The 16,250-nt window shown below is 41.0% G+C and overlaps 1 protein-coding gene and 1 long non-coding RNA gene across 2 annotated transcripts in view; both read right to left on the minus strand.

Moving 5' to 3' along the window:
- The window catches only part of LOC143694110 (uncharacterized), a 502,521-nt gene that overhangs the window by 35,954 nt on the left and 450,317 nt on the right, over positions 1-16,250 (minus strand). The window lies entirely within an intron of this gene.
- LARGE1 (LARGE xylosyl- and glucuronyltransferase 1) overlaps positions 1-16,250 on the minus strand; it is a 271,689-nt gene that overhangs the window by 28,058 nt on the left and 227,381 nt on the right. The window contains exon 11 of the mRNA XM_077178505.1: positions 6,437-6,592. Coding sequence (XP_077034620.1) covers positions 6,437-6,592 — 156 coding nt within the window. The remainder of the gene's footprint in view (positions 1-6,436; positions 6,593-16,250) is intronic.

Consider the following 16,250-nt stretch of genomic DNA (forward strand, 5'->3'; position numbering starts at 1 on the left):
CCACAAGGCAATTTGGATTGCAACATTTAGCATTTTGAAGTGCGTGAATTAACAGTTGCCTTTAGCACGGCATAAACAAAACAGATGATGATGATGTAGAGAGGAAAAAGCATTCACTGAGTCTTGTTTTGGATGACCTACATAAAGTCCTTCTGGCCTCTCCAATGATCAGTAATAAAAGCCAGACTAATCCTACGTCAATTAAACTTTTATTCCTCCCACACCATAAAATTTTGCACATTTGCTATGGGTCAAATTGAGCCTTCTGTGAAACAAAGCTGTGCTAAGGACAAAGAGGATAGTTCCTGAGCAAATCCACCTGGCAGGAGGAATTTTGCTGCAGTGTGTGAAAGCCACTAATACTCCTGCTAAATGGAAGTGATGGCTTATCCTGACTGCAAATATTCAACACAACTGAGAATACAATTCTTAGGCATGTGGAGTATCTCAGACAGTTCTGTATATATCAAGTACAGCTCCCCTTGATCTTAGCTGCAGATGTCACATTTGGGAGTACTCTTCATCTCCTTTCCCCAGACCCTTGACAAACATTTTTGGCTGAGCTGTTCCCAGACCCCCTTGCAGCACACTATCTTGACAGGTAGGTCACCTTGCTTTTGTTGCCCCAGATTAGTCTTTGACCCATTCCTTCTTGTGTGGGAAGTTTTATGGGTCTAAGTCAGTCCCAGTCCTGTGTCTCATCCCATGCTCCCTGTTCAAGCAGTCTGCCAGCTCCTTATACCTATAGGTACCCAACTGTCCTTTCCTCTTCTTGGTACACTCTCTTTCCTTTCTGCCTTTGACCTGGATTTCATCTCTTTTGTATGTGAATCTGGATATTTTCTCCTCCCTACTGTCCGGTCATCGCTGAGGGCAATGCATGTCCCTCAGAGCAGAGACCAAATACAGGTTCCTGCTCTCAGCTCTACTGTCCAGTCAGAACCTGGCATGAAGGATTCAGAGGAAATAATCACAGAAAACACCACTCTTTGTCCAGGTCCCCTGCCTGCAGCATGCCCAACCCTGCTGTGTCACTGGGATATGTATAATCTGGTCACATGTATCCATGCACATTCCTAATAAAGAGTCTCCTGAGACCTGAGCCTCCTGAAAGTCAAAGAAAACGCTACTGGCAATGTGTAAGCCATAATTTTTCTGCATTATAATTTGCCTAATTTGTCACCAGGCTTGCAAAAACAGCTCCTTCTCTGAGGTATGGAGTATTTTCATGAAGAGGTCATCAGAACTTTTGGTGTGGACAAACCTCAAAGCTTTCCCCCATGTTTCATGTTAAAAAAAATGTGAGAAAAGAAAAAAAGGGTATAACAGTATGACGAAAAAAAATCCCAGTCCATGTGCTCCTTCACTTAATAATATTATAAACAGTTGAAAGCAGTATAATGGCAACTTTCAGGCAAGTAACAGGATGCCAGCTCAGCATTTAATAACAATAACAGTTACAATAATAGAAACAACACAGCTGGGGGAGTCAGGATTTCACCTCAAAACTGCCATATACCATCTGTTATTACTAGAGAAAGACTATGACATCACAAAATAGTACCTTAAATTGCAGTTCTACAAATGAGGCTGTACTCTTGAAATTCAGCAGGAGCAAAGGGTACTCAAAGCATCAGTCTGACTGCGAGTTCAGGCTGTGATACTGACTTGGAAGCTTCATTTACATGCTATTATAGCCACTCAGAAATTGCTAAATTTGTTAGTTCTGTTTATACTGCGTGGTACCTTGGTAGAATCTCCCTCTTTTCTGGTGAATACTATTAGTTGGCATGCACAGCCTTTTGCTCATATTAGGAATCTTTGGTTTTGCACAAAAGAAGTAACTAAGTATGTAAGTACACATCTAAGCAAGTTGTATGGGGACAGCTGGAGTTTTTTTACACTGTTTCTTTGTATTGCTGATTTAAAAATTTGAGAAGAAAACATGCAGACATTTTTTTTTCTCCTGTGTTTCCTGAAAGTCTTCTCTAATGGGATTCTACTGTCCTTTCCTTAAACTGAGCAGAATCAGTGATACACTTCCCACTGATCTTGCCCTGGGGTTTTGGATCAGGACACAGGCTTCACTAGCAGGATGCTCCATTCAACCTTCAGATACTTTGGCAGAAGTACCTGGTGAGAAGCTGTCTGCAGGAAATAAGTTTTATAAGAATGCTGAAAGGTTGAGTGTGTGCCTTGGTCTAAAATCAGGCTGACAGTAACTATCTCATAGAGTAACTATAGAGATTGGCTGGAAGATCCTGTTGAAATATTCTAGGTTTTACAGTAGGTCCTTTAGAATGAAATGCTGGAAATAAGCATTAAAAGCCAAATGAAAATGTTCAAATTTGAGATTATTATATTATTATTTGAGATTGCCTTTTTGGATTTCTCAAAAATCTTCCACATTGCATCCAAATAAGAAAGAGGGTGTGGAAATGGGGAAATAGCATGGAATGAGTAGGATAGAGTGACTAAGGACATGCTGCCCACTCAAGTCAATGACTGTGCTTACAGGAGGGTTTGGTTCATATTCTGGATTTTCCACCCAGAATCTGCACAGAAGACAAAGGGATGACTGTAATACCAACTTACAGAGAAGAGTCTGCTTTGCATGACCTCACTCAAGCACATATTGAACAAGGGTACTCTTAGCACATGGCAGGCTCCTGCTCCCAGCCTGCTCCTGCCACATAGAGGTCTTGTAGCTTGACTATTTTCAAGAAAGGATGAAGCACTCATGTACACATAGACATACATATATGCATTTTTACATAAACAGATAAATTATCCCATTCAATGGGGGTTTTTTTGCCTCCAGTATTTCAGTTTCTGAGCCCTATCTGTTCTATCCACTCCTTTGCAGTGCTTTGGAACCTAGTAAGAGTCCAGTCTGGTGAAACTGAAGATCAGCATCTGATTAAATCAGAACTATGCAGTATATCATCTGAAGATGGCCTTCAGACCTCTTAAAATTCACTCTCTGGTATTATACTTTCATAGCAAACATTAGAAAAAGAAAAGTACTGGTACTTCCACATGTATATAGACATAATATATATTTAAGCATACATGTATTCACATGCATACACAGAGGAAGGGTGAGAGAGATTGAAGTGAGATCCAATTACCTTTTAAACTAATGCCCCTTTATATCTCTCTGGCACTGTTAAGAGTCCTTAAAAAAGGAAGATATGTAATTTACATTCATTTTAAGGCCATCTCTGTAGTGATGAGAAGTGTAAAGGGGCCTTAGAGAAACAGAATCAGCCCAGCGGTCCCCACTGCCACACTTCCTTTTCCTGTTCTACAGATATTTGCATTACAAATGGAATTCCTTAATTACAGGTTGAATTGTAAATAAAACATCACTACAAATATTAAGCTGTAGAAAAACAGTGGCTGGTATATTGGAACAGGACCTTAAGGGTATCTTTTGACACAGCCAGACTGCGATTGAGACTCACACCAAGCCACTGCTTCTTCCACAGCAGGGCTCAGTGCATTTAGTGCTCAAGTAATTCTCTCCAATTATAAATAGCAGAGCTGTTCTGACATTTTTTCCTCTGCTCCACAGTGCACAGAAGCACAGGCAGCTGAGGGAGCACCTTCTACCCATGTACACTGCCTAACGTAAGAAAGCCCTGTTGTGTTTGGGGGTGCCAGTCTCAATTCAGGAAAAAAAAAAAAAAAGGAAAAATAATAGGAAAAGATAACTTAATCAGCAATTCCTACCTCATACATACCTGACTTAACAAAAATTATAGCCTTTCACGTAAGATACAAGCTTATGAATCCTAATGGAATTCTATGAATGCATCTTAGACTGAAGGCTCACCTAGGCCAGCATCCTCTCTCCAGCTGTGAGCTGACTGCCTAGGGAGTGTAAAAGTGAGGATTTCTCAAAACTCTAACCTAGACCTCAACTTGTGGTTCAAGGACTTCCAGCACCAAAGCTTAAAAGCTCCTGATTGATTTGCTTTCTGAGAAGAGTAACTTTTGAGGACATGTATACTTTTAGAAACATTACTTCCTGCTCAAAGCTTCATCACATTGTGATGAAGTGAGAACAAATGTCTTTGTTCTGAACCTGCTACTTGCTGTTTCCACTTCATGCCCCCTAATTCTTGTACAGGGAGAAATGACAGTGCTTTCCTCCTCACCTCACAAGATGCTCTGCTTCTGAAGATAATCCTGCAATAGATCACGGGAATGTGCTGGATTTAACAGGACACCTGTGACACTGTATATGCTACAGCAGATAGAGCAAGAGTTGTTTCCAAGATAATCCTGTTCTTAGGGTCTCATAACTTCAAAGCTGAAACTTGCTTGCTATGTTCTACAATAAAAGGACATAGTCAAGTCTAGAGGGGAGTTTATATTAAGGGCAACTAATACAAATGTCTTCTCCTAAGTGACTATTTTGAAGTCTTCTGAAGTTGGATTTTTCCTACTTCAGATTGTTTTGATAGAAGGCTGTTAACTTTTTGGTGCCTCTTGGCAAATTAGGAATCACATATTTTTGTATGCCTAGCTTGTTCTTTTCCAGTATCTTATATATATATATCTATCTATCTATGATTTATAAATGGAGGAATGAGTTACATTTCTTTTTCAGACACAAGCCATACCATATAGCATATTGCATTCTACTTGTCTTGAATAAGAAACAGGCTTGAACAGTTAGTCATTTCCAGTGTCTGTCAACCAGATACAAGTTCAGTAAAATGTGCTGTTTTAAACTTTAGGGACTGCTATTTACAGCAAGAACTTGCATTTGCTCTGCACTGCTCCCAAGGAACTTGTTGTCTGAATAAATCTGTTTATTAAGGATTTACAGAGCTCTGGAAAATACAGCAAGAAGTTTGTGACTGCATTCATGCTCTTTGAACCCACACAACATATTGTGAATTCAGTACAATTTTAACCTGCATTCTCAAAGTGTTATAAAGGTGTGTATTGTTTTCTTTCTTTTAATGTCTCAGTCAGCTTTTCTCTTCCTATTCTACCCTCTACTCTGTCTCTTGTATCTTGATGTCTCCAAGGGTGAGGCTCTTAGTGGTTTTTTATCACATTGAGTTCACTTGATTGTCTAAAAGGCTCTTGCAGAGGATTTTCTTCCTCCATGTGCTTTTGCTTTGCTGGTGCACTCATCCTCCCTCTCTCTCATTCTCTCTCTTGCTCTTCCTCACCTCCTTGTCTCTCCCAGTTAAGCCCCACTCCTTTCAGAAGACAGTGAGATGGTAAAATAAAGTGTCTGGGAAGCTGTGCCTTGGGTTAAAATATATCTATCCAATCTCTTAGTGCTGTATCTAAAAATATGGGAATGGCATCTCCTGTGATCATTTTATTCACAGGCTAAATGCAAACACTACCAGCCTCAATGATGATATTGATTGTCAATTACCTCTTAATTGCTAATGTGTACATGATACTGGCTTTGCTTAATTGATTTTTATGTAGACAACATTGCATATTTTAGAAATATTTTTTTCCTGAATAAACTGTTACAGATTCCTTTTTATTTCCTTTCAGGTTATGTAGGCAAAATTGGTACTTGGTCTACAAATCTCCAGAAACCATATTATACACAAGGAGTTCATATACATCTGGGTATAAACATTTCAGTTAACAGTTTTTTACTTTGGAATTATATGTACTAATGCATAGGCATACACATACACGTACATCTGTGGGTAAACATCCTCGATTTCAATCATTTCAAAAGATTTGCTTAGTCTGAAAGGTTCTGATTGCAGATTTTATGCAGACACACATAAATACTGCTTTGATTGGTTAAGGGATATAAAAAACCTGCAGTCTCACAGCCTATGTGTACCTTGAAGCCTTTGCTCATTCTGCAGTCTGCAGCACAGCAAAAATTCACATACCTAAATACCAGTAGTCTTGGTATTTTCCTTTCTTCTTCATTATTTGTGCATTAGTATCTACCAGACAAAACTGACATCACTGTTTATTGAACAAATACACAGCAAGAAACAAGACCTCCTGGAAAGTTATAGGTCTGCCATACTGAATCCAAAACAGAGCCCTGGCTACTAAGGCAAAAAAATTAACTCTATCCCAGCTGAAATCACTACAAGATTTAAGGGTGAGATTGCCTAATGGAATAAGAGCCCAAATCCTCATTTTCAGCTTGTGATGTTGGGGATTTTAAAAGGGCAAAGGAGACAGAAAAAAAGCAGCAAAAGCCAGGGTAAAGATGGGATTAATACAATGGTTTTACAGGTGAGGAACTGAGGCACAGAGAGATTAAATGATTTGCACAGTGTCTTTCAGGGTGCTGAGCATTGCCTTTAATTCTCCTGAGTTCCACTGCCCTGCACTACCCCCACAACCAACTCTGAGTCTGCAGAAATCCTGTGCCTTGTCTGAACCACCCTTTGTATCACCAAGCTTTAGACATCCCACTTACATTCTCACTGTTAACATCTGCTTCACTGGGGCAGCCAAAGAGTTCCCGTCTCAGCAAATTCCCGTCATATTCCAGGAATGTCAGGTAGAGGTTGCGGAAAAACTCCACATGCTTGTTTTTCACTCGCAGCTTCTTCGGTGAGTTCCAGTGAATCACCTCAGAGGGAAAAAAGAGAAAAGACATCCTGCTGTTAGAATACAGATTTGCTTTATCTGCTCTTTTTATGCGTGTTCAGTGTGCTGCCCTCTTAAAAACAGAAGAAAAAAAAACCTCAAACTACCCACACTTCTGTCTTTTTATAGGGAAGGCTTTGCCATGTCTTCCACAAGTAACTGTACACTCTGGAGGTGATGTGCTTGGAAACTCTTCCACGGTATCACCTGCACATTCTCAACATACTCTATGTTGAGAACAGCACCTTGTAAGTGCTGCCACAACTCTAAAATCATGGAGCTGATCCTTTATGGACTCTGCTGAAGAAGATGGAATGACAAGGGACACAGTGATGTTTAAACATTAATCTCAGATTTCCACATGACTGTTTCTGCTAATGAAACTGATTCCCTGTTTCAGGCCAGGCAGCCTCTTTCCTGGTTAGATATTGAGAAGAAGCAGCTTGAAATTAATTCCCATACCCATTTAAATAGTTCAAAAAGGACTGAATTTAATCTAACTTCCTTTTTGCCATTGCTTAATTTAAACAAGACTGATCTCTGTTGGATTAACACAACACAGCGATGCAGTACAACTTCTCACCCTCTGAGTTCCAATTTCTAGCAGGTATTTATCTTCTGCTAATGGGAGATGACTGTGGCCTAGACTTAAACTCTAATGCTGGCATAAAGGGCCTGATCCTCATTTGCATTGAGGCAACTTTGCACCGCTGCCAGTGTGAATGGGAATAGGACCCTAAGGAAAAACCAAGAGGGAGATGATAGTGGCTTGCAGGAATGATTTCATTTTATAGAGGCTATATTTTAGACATAAGAAAGAAATCACTGAATGCTTTGTATTCAGTTTTATTCCTATGACTTCTAAAGAGGTTAAAAACAAGAGTCTCCCTTCGGAATGTTTCCAAGCTCGAAGTTCTGGAAGTTCTCTGAATCCATTAAGATAATTGTGTGAAGACACTGCGCCACTCACACACAGCACAGAGCTGCAGCACCATGGTCAGCTTTGCTCTGAACATCATGGCTCAGGGAGGGACACACCGAGCTGAAGCCCTGCACACACAGCAGGAGCAGCCTGGAGAAGATAAATGCAGCTCCCTTGGTGTCAGCAACACAGCTCCACAGGAACAGGGAGTTCTCTGAAACCATGGTATTTGTTGCCGAGTGAGTGGACTGGGTGAGGAAAGAACAGGACACAGCCTGAATTCTACCTGGACTACAGCAAACAACAGGTCACTCCTCTGAGTGCTTATACTGCCATAAAAGCTATAGCACTCTATTCTACCCACCCAAAACCCACGAAATATCTCCTGATAAGAAAAGCTTTATCCATTACTGGGATTTCACTGGTAAGCCTACTAGGATGTCAGAAAACCATACAAGCTCTTGAAGAAAAACATCTGTAGGGAAAGAAGAAAATTTCAGATATTGGCAAATTGCTTTTCCCAGTTATAGGAGCACCTTAAATAAAGATTATGATGCATCCACACACTGCACGAATTTGGGAAATTATTTGGACCAACTTACTTGGTGTAGATATTTGTCCAAGGAATGCTACATTCTTTGCTGGTTTTACATTTCTCCAGATGTTCAGAAGCACAGCCTAACTGTGCAGAAACATGTTGCTGCATCATGTGGTGAAAATACACCACATAAATGAAAAGAGCTTTGGGTAAGTAAGGGCATAAACTTAGGATAATGGACTTTTTGCACTGAAAAATGGATCATCAAAATCTCCTTTCTTTGAAAAGAACTTGACATATTTCCTCCATTGTATTTAACTGCAGCAAAAGGCATTAATGCTTGAAAAAATCTCAGCAACTGAATCCTACCTCAGGGAAATGGGCACATGTAACAGAAGCACAGAAGCACAGGGCTGAAGGAACCTAAAGAGCTATTTACCAGTTTTACAGGGTACCGGAATGCATTGTTACAAGCAGACATAGAATGGAAACTGTCTGCTGGTAACTTGTACTTATTTAAGAGTGGATCAAAGAAAGCTAAGAAGCTGGCAAATGGGACAAAAATGCTTGCTAGAAAAACCTTTTGTGTGCTATCCATACTGCTCCTACTCTTCATGTGTTTCCTTTTGGATACTGTTGTGGTTTGAGAGGAACTGAGTTTTTTGGGATGCTGTGGTCAAACCAATAGGTGCTCAGATTTGAATATTGGCACCTGGTGTGGCCACTGGGGACATGGATACGCCTCTGAGAACACGGGGGTTAAAAGCAGAGAACTCCCAGGAAAACCTCTCGTGGATTCTGGTAGGGAAAGAACTCGGACCTCTCCCCTGCCCAGCTGCCGGCTGGGCGGGGGAGGAGAAGCCATGTGGCCAGGTGAGGTAGGCCTGGCCCTGAGGATGGAAGGGTGGAGGGGCACCAAGAGACATCGGGCAGCCACCCGACCCCCCCCCCCCCCCCCGCCAGGAGAGTGAGTGAGAGAGAGACGGTGTCTGTGCTTGTGCCACCTTGAAATTTGATAGCACGGCCAGCCGAGAAGGAGAAGGGGGGGGTTGCGGTGAGAAAGTGCCTGGCAGGGCAGCCGTGGGAGTTCTGGACAGGCAGAGCATGAGACTTTTAACCCTTTTCTTGGATGATGGAAACCTTAGAAATGCTAATCCTCCTGGAGCTGAATGAGAAGAGAGATAGAGATGAGATAAGATGAAATGGGCCACAAGGGAAGTGGAGAAGAATCTTAGGTGGGAGGAGGTGATGGAGTGGCTTTTGGCTAGACTTTTCTTGTATAGCCATGGACAGAACCATTTTTCCTGTGACACAGAGACTGCATTTGGGGGGAGGCAATGGCTCGGAGCCAAGAGAGTGCAGTGATGTTATGTGAAGGAGTGCGTGAACAGAGGTGACGGGTGAGGAGGGTGGTTGGTGCCCTCGATGTTCAGTGGAGGAGAAGATCTCTGTTCTTGAGACCCCTCGGCCCCAGGGGGTGAAATCTGGGGGGGACAGGTGTCCCGAAAGTGAGAGACTGTGCTCTTTTTTGGAACTGGACAAAGCACCCTTAAAAGAAGCAGCTCTGGTCCATGCGCAGTGGTGAGAGCACTGTACATGGAAGGAAGAGGTCACGATGGCAGACGTTCTCCGGGTGGTGCCACGAGTGACATGGAAATACACGAGGTTTCAACGGTGTTTCCTGGGGAAGCCTATGGCACAAGAGGGACTCCTCTCCTCTCGATGAACTGAGAATTGATTATCTGAAGGGTGGTGATGGTCTGGGAGTTGGTGATATAAGGGATGGATGTATTAGAAATTTGGTGGGGGGAGGAGGAATGTTTTTGGAAGGTTTTCATTCTTTCTGTGTGTTTCTTTTTACATATAGTTGTAGGTTAATAAAGTTTTTTCTTCTTTATTCCTAAGTTGGAGCCTGCTTTGCTCTATTCCTGGTCACATCTCACAGCAGACACCAGGGAGATTGTATTTTCATGGGGGCATTGGCATTGTGCCAGCATCAAACCATGACAGATACCAACAAGCATCCTCATCTTCACAAGCATCCTAATGCTGCTGAGCACTCTGAGCACCCAGAGATCTGGGACCATGAACACAGACATGGCTAATGATGATAACCTCAGAAACTGTCACAGGACAGGCTCCTAGGTAGTGCAGGAAATTCCCATCAACAGAGTGTCACATCACAGCCAGGCCTTTGCTGATGCCTCTACCCAGTTGTGTGGGAGATGATTTCAAACCCAGACAACTGCAGTTGTCAGTGCAGAGGCTCTTTGCTGCCGTGCTTCAGGATCTGTTGTGTGTGTAAGCTGGAAAGTGTCAAGGGCTTAGCTGGTGGCTCAGATCTGATCAGATTTGAAACGTGTCAGGGTGCTGCATGTACACTGATGTCAGGAGCCTGGAGTGAACTGCACACAGCTGAATGGAGCTGATGACTATCTAAACAAGCTGATTTTTTAATCAAAAAGGACAGCAAATGCCAATGTGTGCTAATATGATGTGCTAAAGAACATCAAGGAACTAACTATGCAACCATCTGGATGACCTGAGGTAGAAAAACCACAAAACAGGTCTAGCAAAAAAGCAGGCTGCTTTTCATATGTAACACAATTAGATAAATAGTATGTGATATACCAAAGCATAAAAAAGAACAGCAAGTTACAAAAAACAACAAGACTTTTCACCCTGATTTAAAACACTACATCCAAAGACCATGTGCTTTTTTATGTCAGCCCACAAACTCACATTCAGTTCTGGCTGTCTGATATGGTCTATTGCACCATCAACTACAGCAGAATTTGTGCAGGCCAAGACACTCTTGTAGAGACTGTCAGGGGCATCAGTGAGGTACACAATAAAGATTGCACAGGTAAAGCGATGGCCACTGCATTAAAGACTTTAATGTGCACAACAGTAAATTGACTGGAGAAATAAAAAAGATCAGTTGGCAAGAGACTACAGGGAAATCAGAAGGAAAAAAAACCCACTTTGTTTGAAGACTGTTATCTCCACATTAAAAAGAGAAAGTGAATCTAGAAACTGAGAATCTCATTACTCCAACATCCCTGTTCCAAGACTGAATAGCACCATAATACTGTGTTTATTTCTTCTTCTAGTTTCTAAGTTATTTCAAAGCTCTGCTGGTTTACAGAGGAAGTTCCAGATAGAAATATAAAATTCCACTGCCATTATCTGGGTAGACACCTCAGGAACAATGCTAGCCTTCAGGCTGACCTACAGGGCCTTCCCACTCTTGATCACAGCCTCCTGAGGACTATGAGAAAATACACTTCCTAATCTTCATTTAGCAATTTAAGTACTGAAAGATCAGAACTTAAAATTCCACATCTATTTAACACTTGGTTAGTTATCATTAAGCAATTTGGCACTATCCACATTTCTGTTAATACCACCCTAGTTAATCAGCAACCATTACCACTCCCTGATTACACACAGCCAACCTCCTGGAACACTTCCATACGTTTGTGGCCTAAACCAGGCTAACTGCACCCATAGTTCCCATTTATTCCCCAGGTTCTGACCCAAGGCACTCAGTGAATGACACAGTGGGAGCCTCATGGACTGGCAGTGGGATCTGTGATGGGAGGGAAGAAAGGATGTTATATGCTGGAGGAGTCTAGGAAGGCTCTAAACCAGTTATCTGGATGGAAATACACTGAAAACAAAAATTCCAGCAAACCTCCTTACATTACCATCTGCATTTAATCTCTGGGAAGATTAAATATTTCAAACATGATGTTCAAACCATGAAACAATGAACATAAATACATTATTTCTATAGGTACCTTTAACCATTTTTTTCCCCTGAAGCATTTTCTCTCTCAAAAAGATGTATTTAGCCAAATGTTTCCTTAACCACAATCTCTTCCATTTTTTCACCCAAAGAGACATCTTGATAATTTCTTGCTCTGTTTCAGCCCTTCCAGAATCAGAGAGCAAAGGATATCCTGTATAATTATATACCTGCTTTCCAGGCTGAAGGGCAAGAAATAAGAATAAATTAAGCTTAAATTTAAGCTTAAAGAAGTTTAATTTTGCAAGGCACTGAACAGATATCCTTAATTAAGCCCATGAGCACTTCACAGTTTAGGTAAACAAGTGGTATTTTGTAAACAGGAAGCTTTTCTGCTAAAAAACTGGACTCAGGCAACCAGACCCTTCTCATTGAATCAATACGAGTTAAACATTTGGCAAATCTGCACAGTAAAGCCACCTATATATGTCACTTTAATGCCATCTCAATAGGCTTTTTTAGAAGCTTAAATATGCCCCAAACCACACTGCAAATATGCACCACATGTGTAACTTATGCCATGATTAGAAATGTCTGGAAACTTTATTTTTTAAAGTGTGTTTTATCAGAAATGAATGGTTTAATAAAAGAACCAATTTCCTCAGAAAGGTTCATATACTTCATAAGAATGCCATCACAGAGATTTTAATGTAATATTCTAAAACACCTAAGTGGAAGAGACTTGAGTTGGAGTAGCCAGCAACCCTAATTTGGATGTGGGACTCAAATCCCTGACCTGCCTAGTTTGGTGCCCATGGTCCCAGGGATTACTTTACTCCCCTGCTTACTGCCACTGCTGTATGGCACTAAGCTGACAGACTGCCCCTGCCTTGTGCTTTTCAAAGGTCATTATTTGTCCTCTGAAGGATTTTTCAACTTCTTTTCCTTCAGCTCCTGTGCCAGCGTTTAATGAGAGGCCTCCTGCCTGCAAGAACACCCCTATAAAAACCCATGGTGCTTCCTGTGTGGCAGGACAGAAACATCTGACTGGCTCCAATGTTCACTCAAAGGAGGGGTGTTTTTTAACCCTCTTGAGCCCTCACTCCTCTCACTGCAGCTCTTCCTTCATTGGCATTAAAGGGTGCAAGGCTGCAGAGTGCCAGAAGCGCTGCAGATTAGAGCAGAAGTGCTTGGACAGCATGGGGCAGCTCAGGGACTGGAACACAAAGAGGTGAAATGGGTCATGTCTGAGGCAGAGCTGAAATGATGTATTACAGTTATGGAAAAGAAGCTGTTAAAACTTCTGTAAGCAATATCACAAAGTCATTCCAGTGTGGAGGACACTCCCAGGGAGGACACAGTGAATCACAGAACACAAGTTCCCAATGAGGAATTTATGAGATTCATGATTTATCTATCTGCTGATTTAGTATCAGCTGTATTCAAAACCAGTTTGAAAAGCCATCAATAGGTTGTAAAGCATTTTTCCATGTTAAGAGTGTGTGTAAATTCTAATAATTTGATACATTCCCATTGAAGAGTCAAGCATCTGATTTCTGTGATTGTGAATTACCAGATTGTCTGCATGTAAATAGCATCTGTATCCTTGACAACCAGACTTTATGACTGACTCATACAGTGAGGTCATGATTCATTGTCAGAGGTATCAAAATTCAGTACCTTCTTTCACAGTACTTTCCTGCCATTAGGTTTGTGCCAAATCATAGTAACTGAGATTTCCTTACAGACAGGAACAAAGTACTGACCAAGAAGCAAGCAAAAGCAGGGACTAATCCAGCAAAAGCAATACATAAATGAACCTCAGATTCAGACCAATCCCCCAGGAAAAGGAAAAAAAAATCAGTAAAATGGATAGAGATGCAATTTAACGTGGTCTAAAAAGAGAAAAAGGTGATCAGAATCCTCTTCAGGCAATATGAAATATTCAACTTCTCCCTAAGCCTTGCATAAATGTGAAGAAAGCAGCAAAGTGTCTGAATGCATATGCACACAGAGGTCCCTGAACAGCCCTGGGGGTCCAAGCTTACTTGACACAATTCTGTGTATAAGAGATGACAAATCCTCAACTCCCTTGGACTTTGAGGCCAGATGGAATCAAATCAGCACCTTTTCAGTCTGACAGGAGGAATGCACTCTGTTTTGGCTGAAGAATCCTTGACTGGGTCAGCTTTACCTTTTGAATTTAAATCTCTCCATTCACTTCCTTCTTTCTTATGCTATTCTTCTTTATCCTCCAGTGCAAACTTCAAAATCTGTCTTTCTTTCCCTCTTACCCTCAAGGTTTGTTCTACCTTGTTTCTCATTCCAGTCTTACCATGCAATAAAGAATGTGCCAAATCTGTTGTGTTGTACCATTTATATTAAATGCCACGGAACTGATTAACTCGGGTGATTTTAAGAGTGAAATTTTTAACTTGGAGTAATGACATTTGTTAAGTTTTTGTGAGACTCAGATACCTAACCAGCTGGTTTCTTTACAGAACTAGAATTTTGATTATTTTCATAATGCAAATTCACAACTTTAATTGGTCCATGCCTTTTTTTTTTTTAATTGTATGAAGAATTTTAAACAGTGCTGCCTGAGGGTCAGTTCTTTAACTGCTCAATATGGGAACAGCTTTATTGAAACCATGGGGTTTTATGTGCACCAGATAAGGCTCTGACCTCTCTTTCAAGGCAAAGAATTTCAGCCCAAATTTAGTATGTAGGGGATAATTTAAGTAGAGTGAATAAGTCCAGTTTAGCTGAAGAAATTGCTTATGTGTCTTCACCCCTTGTTGAGTTAAAATACTTCAGGCCAGAAAATCAGTGGAGAGTATTGCACATCTTAGACTTCACTGCCTATGCTGCAATGGAACTGACAGTGTGACACAATATACAGCAACAATGACCAAGCCTGAATTACAGCTGTAAAGATAAATTTGTTAATTGACAAGAAAGAAAGGATTTAATTTGTTTTTAAAATACTGTCAAATGCTTACTTGTAGGTGTTACATATGAGTTAGATGTCCCACACCTGAAGCAGATGAGTTAACACAGTCACTGGACTCAGAAGATCAGACATCTGCTCTGAGGTGAGCTCCAGCCTCCAAATCCACTCATAAAGATGACACTTTGGCTGTCTAAATCCAGATGTACAGCAAGGTGTACATCTCAATCCCTGAAAGCACCTTACAGTTATCCTGCCGGCCCATCAGCTGCCTTGCCAAGAGGACATCTCCTGTAGGTCTGTGTTTTATCTGCCACTCCTATATGGATACTGCAGAGTCCCTGTGGTGACTCAAACCATGTTTAGGCAATGGAACCAAACCCTTCATCCTTGTTACCAGCTTCAGTATCTTTTCCTCATGTAAATGGTTGTGTCTTTACCTTGTGCTGAGTCCAGTCTCAGTGTCTCAATAACATAAATTAATCTCAGTATCTAATTCACAGCAAAATACTGTGATATGTCAAAGGTGGGATGTGTATTTTTCTGAAGTACATATTTTAGGAAACATTTTCCCTGTTACACATCTTTCTTTTTGTTTCAGGCCCTGCAATCACTGTCAAACATGATTCTCAACATGAATGCAGTACAAAAATCTCTATCAGTACTTTGTTTCAAGGCATAAAACCATCATGCTTTTAAAGTGCCTGTGTTGATCCTGCCCTACAAACAGGTATTATAAACCATTTAGTGACTAGTGTACTGACAGTACAGTGATTTAACTTTAAAAGCTGTCCTCTACGGATCACACCTGAATAGACAGTTGTGAATAATTTATATATGAAATTCAATCAATGATGGCCAGTTTTGACAGGTCATTTAACCCATGTAGAACTTTTGTCTCTTGGAAGCACATCTTTTGCAAGTGTGTTGAGAGTGATTGATTTTCTATATTCATCCTGCATCTGGTGTTCATATTGAACACTCCTGCTGTTACTCTACAAATTGCTACAAGGGAAAACTTTGTTAGATTTAGGATATATGATGTACAAAGAGGGTGGCCAAAATCTGGAACCTGGGGCCCAGGGAGCATGTGAAACCTCAGTGCTTGGAGACTCAACACTCATCTGTACAAGATGCTGAGCAGCTGGGTCTATCTATGTTGGTCCTGCATTAAGTGGGGTTTGGATAGTACCCAGAGAGCCCTTGCAACCTCTTCCATAGTTTTGTGCCTTTGATTTTTTTTTAAACCTCATTTGCATTCTCAAAACTTAAGTCCAAATATACAAACCTTAACTGAATTCTAAAATCAGTCACTGAAAACTACCTAATATTTACTATGTTCTGATGCCACTAGGCTGCTCTGATGGAATCTACTGCTGCACAATCTTACTCTACACCTGGACAAAGCTCAACCAAGCTTCAATTCTGAACTCTCTGCATGCTACATTTGAATCTCTGAGTTCAGTCTTTCAAAATGGCC

This window comes from Agelaius phoeniceus, chromosome 5 (genome assembly GCF_051311805.1).
Source record: "Agelaius phoeniceus isolate bAgePho1 chromosome 5, bAgePho1.hap1, whole genome shotgun sequence".
NCBI lineage: Eukaryota > Metazoa > Chordata > Aves > Passeriformes > Icteridae > Agelaius > Agelaius phoeniceus.